Source organism: Mercurialis annua, linkage group LG5 (genome assembly GCF_937616625.2).
Source record: "Mercurialis annua linkage group LG5, ddMerAnnu1.2, whole genome shotgun sequence".
NCBI lineage: Eukaryota > Viridiplantae > Streptophyta > Magnoliopsida > Malpighiales > Euphorbiaceae > Mercurialis > Mercurialis annua.
Window position 1 is genome coordinate 4,383,509 of NC_065574.1, and position 8,610 is coordinate 4,392,118.

An 8,610-nucleotide genomic window follows, 5' to 3' on the forward strand; every position below is an offset into this window, starting at 1 on the left:
ATTGTTGCTGATACAAATATGGCATGTTTTTCTATTTTCTTGCTGATACGGAAAAAAAAAACTAATGATAAAAGTGATGCTCTTTCTTTTTAATTGAAATAATTTTTAAAACACTTTTAAATTTCATTACTATCGATTTTTGTATTTTAAATTACTAACGCCGATGTCCTATAAAATAAGAGCAAAAAGGTTTACTCCGGTTTTTAAATTTATAATCTGAGATCAAATAATTTACTCTCTCTCAGCCATTCCGATTAATTAAAGATAATATTAACTATTTTTAGATGAATTAGAACAATATTATCTATCTTTAGATTAATTAAGTATACAATTTAGTCATTTCCATCTATAAAATAAATTATATTATGCTACTTGATCCTAACTAGTCTAAGAATAAAAAAAATTATCCTTAATTAATCAAAATAGTTAAGAGTAAGTTGTGTGATATCGAATCACAAGTTCAAGGATTAAATTGTTCCTTGACTTAATAAAATAACATACAAATATATCCTTCAATTTAAGTAAAAGATATAGATAAAATTAAAAGGTGTAATCTATCTATACTATATATAAAAGTACGGATGGGGGGGGGCAGACAAATTTACTGAATAATCCTTTTCAGTTTACTACTAAATAAAGGTTTTATATTCATTAACTAATTAGTTATTTAATTAATCACTATTTTAATTGAAGTCCTAATTAGAATAGGTAGCTAAATTATCTCCAATTTACTTTTTAGTATATAAAAAATAACTAAATTATCTCCAAATTAGTAGGAATATCTATCTTTTAGTTTGATTGAACTATAAAATTAAAATATTATATTTGGTCAATATAATATTATTTAAATTTCTATCTTATTATTTTTAGATATTATTAATAAAATTAAGTTAATTATTTAATTATGGTTATTATAAAATCAAAAAAAGAATAAATTCAGTATGGAAAAAAAATTAATAACCGAATATATTATATTTACTTTTACAAAAATTTTTAATTATAAATAAAAAATTGATATAATTATAATAAATATACTAATATGTTCATTAACGAGTTACGTTACGAGCCACGTGCATAACACGTAATGCGAAACTAGTCTTTTTAAATATACACGCATTGAATATTCAATTAAAAAGCTTAGACCAATTTTCATTTTGTTATTGGAAACTTCATTTCCGTGTTAAATGACCAAATATATTTTGATTTACGTAAAAGAACTAATCCACATTCCCATTCACAGCATTTTGTTTTGGGATGAAATAAACGCGTAGCTGCAATGACCAATTTGGGAAATTAATGAGCAAGTTTTTCAGATGTAACAAAATAAGATTTTTAGGTATGAAAGACTACTCATAAAATAGTAATTGTACAATGCACCTAAGAACAAGATGAGAAATGCTTCTCAGTCCTTCAAGCTTATCATCAAGTGCTTAATCATAAACAAAGATAATAATAATGTGCTCCGAGTCTTCACTGAGATTCCTTCGACACAGATCATTATTTAGTCACGCTCAGTTATAGCAGTCAAGTGTTCATCAATCTCCTCCGTGGACAACACTCTGAAGACTGGATTATCTGTCCTCACAACTCCCACCTACAATGAGAAAGGTTTTCGGTGTCATCATTTTCATCAAAGACATACATTCAATCTAACAGAATCAATTTAAAAAATTACAAAATTGACTTGTGAATGTCTTTTAGGAGGCTGTAAAAAAAAATTACCCTTTGTTTAGTTCAATTCTACTCTTGATTTCATTCATTAAAAATAAAAATAATTTGGTAATTCATTTGACATAAACATGATAAATTCTACAAAACTTAAAAATTACATTACGAAGTAATTTTTTAAGTAAAACACGACCATATTCATTTACACATTAATTTCACAATTTTAAGGAGTTTATTTGAACCAAATGTACCATTAATGAAAACAAAAAATGTGAAAGTACGCTAACTAAACAACGTGAATATATTCAGGATTTTCTGTGACATTAAAAGCATAGATCTGATCTAAATAAAGGAGGCGATTTGTACCTCAATTTCAGTAGCCTTGAAATCCTCCTGTAGAACTGATTGCAGGGCAGAAATTGCAGTCTATACATGAAATCAACATAATGACATCAGAGGCAGAAAGAAATGCACTTCAAAATGTTGCATGCTATGTTGACTACATTACATTAAAAGTTAAAACCAACAAATCTGCAGACTGACTAGTCATGGCACACCATACATTGGTTGCTGATCTGAATTTGAAATTATGCAATAATATAGAAAGCAATCTCCTTTAGCAAGTTCTTGGATGAATATAAAATTGCTAGTGTCAAACAGTCTGCTGAAAGTTTGTAAAAAATAACATATCTGGGAAAAAATGCAGAGCATTAATTTGAGTGGAAGGCTATAAAAATGAGAATACAAACTTTCAACCCAGTCATATAGAAGTAATAATTTCAATCAGTTACTCCTTCTGCAAGTTATGAATACAAAAATATAAGAATCTACCTGCACTGTCTCCTCATAGGAAAATGAGGGATCATTCTTCATTTTCTTCTCCAAAAAATTAATTGCTTCTTGTTCTTTTAGTCCTGCACTTGTAGCCTGAAAAACATCAAACATATTTCTTACTAAGAAAATTGGTTCATCAGAGTTCAAACATAAAACAGTAAAAAGAAGAGAGAAGATGGCAATTACAAACAGTTGAAAATAGTAATTATACATCAACGCCACTAGATTAGAATAACTTAGAAATAAAGGGCAGCCAAGATGTGGACAACACTTTGCATAAAACCATCAATAGATCTCCAAGTTCAAGAAGAAGTCAAAGACCATTAATATCATATGAATATAATGAAAACAAACAAAGGGGTGAATATCACGAAACAAAATGTTGCATCCACATTTCCGTTGGATATGGTCTGGTAACAATAATTCAATGCATTCAGGTTAGCATGCTCGTATCCAACTCTCATCCACAACTTGACTATATTTAAGTAAGGAATGCATAAGTTAAATTTTCATTAACTCTAGATTACGAAGAAATGTATAAGCAACTAGAGCACGCCATATAAAAAGCAAAAAAGTTAGATTACTTAAGTTTCTACTCCAAAATTTGAACATACCTTGTGGCCAAAGAAGTGACCAGCTGGGTCACATTTATATAGTTTAGGGCCATATTCGTCATCAATTCCCAATACCATAGCAACTACCAAAAGCAAGAGTGCAAACATTAGAAAAACAAAAGATTATGAGAAAGCTGATGAAAGTAACAGTTCAAAGAAAATTGACAGCTGTAGGAGGAGAGAAAGAAATGCTAAGTTAAATATATATTTGCACTACAATGAACATAAATTCCACGGTGGGATGTAGCTCCCAGATTGCAAGAAGATCATATGGTTACCTACTCCAAGCGGTCTCATATAAGCATGCTGGGTATAAATTTGAGATTTATCTGCAATCCTGTACGTAGAAAACATCAAATATAAGATAACTAAATGGCACATCACACATTGAGCAACAATGATCTGGTACGATGGATAACGAGAAACATCTACATATCAAATTGGTTCTTGTATTCTCTTATCTAGAGAGTTATTTTTGTTTAGAAAATCAAAGTTACTTATGCAAAAGGGAGTGAATCACACTGGCCGTTCAGCCTACAACCCAAATTGCCAGATGGATTGAAAGCCAGCAGGCTCAAGGACAGTAAATGCACATTTAATGCATGCTAATAGAAGGAAGGAGATGAAGTTTACAAACATGTACTGATAAATGGTCAAGGTTAGCCATCATTCTTATTTGTCATCAATAAAGCAGCTTTGTGTGCAACAGACTTCTAGCTAAAAATTATAGTCAGTTTATTTCCTAGCTCCTCTGATTACAAAATCACTAAATTGTTAAATCACATGACATGAAGTAAATACCATTTAGCCAGAACATCAACAGGCATCTCATATCCATATCTGTGGCGAAATTCAGCTGCTTCATTTCGTGCTTGTTGAACCAACGTTCTTGCATCAGCTGATACATGAAGTCAAAATCAGTTTATCTCCTCATAACGTCAAAAATTAAAGTCCAAAATTCCAATTGACATGCCAATAGGGCACAGTGATGGAAACCTAAACAGGTGAATCTTAATATTACCAAACATGAGAGAAGTAAATTTCCATCTTCATAGATATAAGCTCTTCACTCAGAATGACATTTTGATTATAACTCATGCAGCAGGTAAACCAATGTGCTAGAGAAAAGCCCCTAAAATTACTGAATTCTATTGTGATGAATACTTTGACACTTGATCTAGTTTATTATCTTATTTTAAACTCTGAAGATATTAAATGTAAAACAACAAACAAAATATCAACAGCCCGGAGCAATTTCAAACAAGAATCTTTAAACTACCAACGACCTAGTTAATGTTTAAGACAGATCACCATAGAGTACAAAATACTTTGAGTTACTAAGTTTGACCTTGTTTAAGACAAAGATCACCATAGAGTACAAAATACTTTGAGTTACTAAGTTTGACCTTGTTTAAGACAAAGATCACCATAGAGTAAAAAATACTTTGAGTTACTAAGTTTGACCTAAGTTTTATACTATAAAACCGGAAAGGCAGAAGAAGACGACAAACCTGTCATGCCAGTAGCTAGCAAGCCAAGGTACTTTGTAATAGGAAAAAGATGTGTCACACTTGAAGGGTCCAACAGCTTGTCCTGCATCCAAAAGAAGAATCATCAACAAGAAAATCTCATGCACTACAACAAAGTTTTAGCATAATTTGTAAGCAAAAAACACCTACAGGGACTTTTTTCTGAGTCACCACGCAAACTGAATCCTTTCCGCAAACACCAATGGAAGTGATACTTGAAGCCTTCACAGCCTTAAAAGCATATTCTACACATTTAAAAACCAAAAAAAAAAAACAAATCTATTAGCATTAGAAAATCGCCCCCTACATACTCCGTTTGTTACAGTTAACTTCGTGTAGCACTAACAAAGCATGAACTAATAGATCATTAAATCTAATTTAATATATACAAAAATAAATCCGTATGCATCAGAAACAGTTTTACAATAGCCGAAATTCCAATGCTGGATAAAAAAATACCGTCATATCGACGATTCAAATCTACAACTAAGCTAAAGAAAAGTAAATTCACAAGTCTAAACATATTTTGTATGATTAAATAAATCTCTAAGTCCTAATTTAACAGTGTAAACAACAGGAATATCAAACAGCAGCATTTCCGATGAGAAATAACACGAGCCTTAAGCTAAGAGATCCTTCGATCTATAATTGAAGATTTAACAAAAAAATGTAAAAGTGCGTACCGACTTGAAAAAGACGACCTTCCGGTGAGAAAATAGTGATGTGCCGATCGTATCCTCCTCCACTTCCTCTGCTCATTTTGAATCAACTTTTTTAGTTTCGATTTCGAAGTAATTGATCTTAGGGTTTTATGCAGAGAGAACTGATATACTCTTGATTCTGGCTTTGTGCACAAGTAGCATGAAAATTTTCTTCACTTTTTTTTAATTTTATTTTACCTCAACGACGTCGTATCTGCTTAGATTTTGCCCTGGCTTTGGGCATGCGCAATTCTTTCGAAACGACGTCGTGTCCATGCAGTTAAGTCCAGCCCATTGCTGGTACCACGTAGCAGTTAGACAAGGCCCGGTGAACCATGGGCTTAAATTCCTAATTTCATATAGAGAAATTTATAAAAGAACATTTTACATAAAATATTTGTTTTTGTCAAATTGGTTGCAAGAATATGCTTGTTTTAAAAAAAAAAAAAAAAATTTACGCTTTAAGTAGATTATTAATAAATTTTTAGGAAAAAAAATGATAAATTTTAGTAGCTTTCAAAAAAAATTATTCTTATTAAAAAAAATACAATTGCATAAAAAAGAAATGTTGTCATTTAGAGTGTAATTTCCTCTTTAACAAAACACTGATATTTAATTTTATTTGTAAAATCTATTCCGGTCTTAAATTTTAATTTATTTCCATTGATAAATTTATTTAGATAAATGGATACAAAATATGTTGATATTATAAAATCTAAAAAGCAGTATATAGCTTACATATTATCATAAGTTTATTTTACTAATTTTAAATTAACAAATACTATTATTCTCTAATGCTTAAATATGCTTTAATGGGAATTGAAGTAAGGGATTGGATTTTGATCAATTAATTAAGAGGATAAACAGAGCTTTTCTCTAATCATACTTATTCTTAAACCTCATTTGAGTGAATTCTAAATCCTATTTTTGTCAAGGCATAACTTTTTGTTTTTTTTTTATTGTAGTTGTAAGAAATAATTATTTTATTCTTCGACTTAATACATTATAGATTAAATTGACTTATGGTGGACACAGACGACAATCGTCCACATTAAGCATATTTTGTCAAGGATAAACATCACTAATCAAAAATAGAAGTCAAAAGGCAAAATCGATTGCACAAGCCTTTCTATTCCAAGATTGTGCTTTAAAAAGAATTAAAAGGTTTAATTTTGCCCATAATATTAATGCTGAAGTCCACTAGGTTCCTCATGATAAATTTAATTTAAACATCCTTTTCAAAATTCTAAAAATTACTCAATCATTCCACATCTATATCTATACTATATATAAAAGCACGGATGGGGGGGGGGGACAAGCAAATTTACCTAACAGTCCTTTCAAATTTATTCTAATAGCAGGTTTTATGGTCATTACTTATTACTAATTGAATTAACAATTAATAAAAATAAAATACTATTAGGATAAGGAAATATTATGATTCGGCTATATTTTCTAATTATTTTCTAAAATCGTGGTAATTTATTACTAATTGATGTAAATTACGGTAAAGTTTTATATCTTTTAATTAATTTTTATATAGTATAGATTATAATTGTTGTCACCTTGCTATAAATAAACTTAGATGCCACAATTACGGAATGTAATTTTGATTCAATAAAATTCCCCATGCTAATTGTTTCTAAAAATTGTATAACTACCATATAATCTCAATTTGGAAAAGAATCCGAATAGGATAAAGTTGCAATATACTAACTTGAAGCAAAATTTTAATAGAACAAGGTTTGTGTGATGACCAAATTTAATGTTTGCAAATAGAAATTATTTGATTGTGTTTGAATATGAATTAATGATGTCTATCATTTAGAATTATAATTAACGTAAATTATTTCTAATAAATTAATGTTTTAATTAATATTTAATATTTGATATTTATATTCTCTATAAATAAAATAAATTATTTTTTAATTAACTATTATTTTAATTATTTTTTAATATTTGACGAGTAACACTACAAGCCACGTGTGAAACATATGAAGGAATAACTGGTATTAACATCTCCTACAATCTTGCTTTTAATAAAATAAATTGTATTTGATTTGAAAAAGGAATATAATTGGTATTTGATTTGAACAGGAAATTTGGTTTTAAGGGATTAGTGAAATTAATTTGATTAAAAAATTAACCTCGAAAAGTAACACAATATTAAAATCCTAATTATAGTAAAATAGCATTACATATTATATGAATTGAAATAATGTAATTAGCATAAGCAAAAGGAGTGGAATTCTTTGCATGGAATGCAAATTGGCTTCACCAAAATGCTCTTTTTTTAATTGAAATTGAAATTTTATTTTTCTGTTTAATGTTTTAAAATAATCAAATTCTTTTTAAGCTAATATAAAGGTGATTATAGATTAAATACAAACTAATAATTGAATTGACATTATACCAATTTTTGTACTATATCTTTATAGGAGTTATTATTATTCATTGAATTATTTCATATCTCATATTCAAATTGACAAATATATTAAAAATTTAGTATAAATTATAATTATATATTATTTGTATATTAATTAGAAATTTTAGATATTATTTTCACCCGCAAAAAAATAGACAGCATTAAATTTGCACAAGGCTTAAAAAATTAATTGTTAAATTATTAATGTTTTTATGAACTTTCAATAATACTATTAATTTAATTATATAAACTATATTTATATTAAATATAATTAATGTAATAAATTATAATTAAATTTTATCAACGTCAATAAAATCTAAATTTAATAAATTGAAGTATTATATAGTATATAAATAAAATAAATTAGTATAATTATAGTAAATTTAATTAATATATAAATTGACGAGTTACACTACGAGCCACGTGCGTAGCACGTAATGCGAAACTAGTCTTTCAAAAAGTGTTAATCCTCCGTTTCACAAAAAGAACATATAATTTTAAAAACTTTGACAATATGTAAACAGACATTAGAGGGGTATTTGCACTTTTTTTTAACAATATTAAGATATTGGCTTAATACAAAAAAAATCCAAATCTTTACAATTTGTTGCAATTTAAACCAAATTTTTTAATTTTTGCAATAATATCTAAATCGCATTATTTTATTGCAATAATAGCCAAATTGCACTTTTTGTGTGATTTTTTTTTTTGAGTTTTTTGCCATTTCTTGTGACTTTTACTATACTAGTTTCGCATTACGTGCTATGCACGTGGCTTGTAACGTAACTCGTCAATGAACATATTAGTAAATTTATTATAATTATATCAATTTTTTTATT

The 8,610-nt window shown here is 28.2% G+C and overlaps 1 protein-coding gene across 1 annotated transcript; it reads right to left on the reverse strand.

Annotated features, from left to right (window-relative positions):
• Positions 1 to 1,284: 1,284 nt before the first annotated feature.
• On the reverse strand, positions 1,285 to 5,509 carry LOC126682998 (proteasome subunit alpha type-6). The gene is made up of 9 exons (XM_050378807.2): positions 5,329 to 5,509; positions 4,796 to 4,890; positions 4,628 to 4,709; positions 3,918 to 4,014; positions 3,395 to 3,453; positions 3,117 to 3,199; positions 2,500 to 2,595; positions 2,035 to 2,094; positions 1,285 to 1,594 (listed from the first exon to the last, which is right to left on the reverse strand). The coding sequence occupies exons 1-9, from the start codon at positions 5,402 to 5,404 to the stop codon at positions 1,502 to 1,504; spliced, it is 741 nt and encodes a 246-aa protein (XP_050234764.1). The 5' UTR covers positions 5,405 to 5,509; the 3' UTR covers positions 1,285 to 1,501.
• Between the last annotated feature and the right edge of the window lie 3,101 nt (positions 5,510 to 8,610).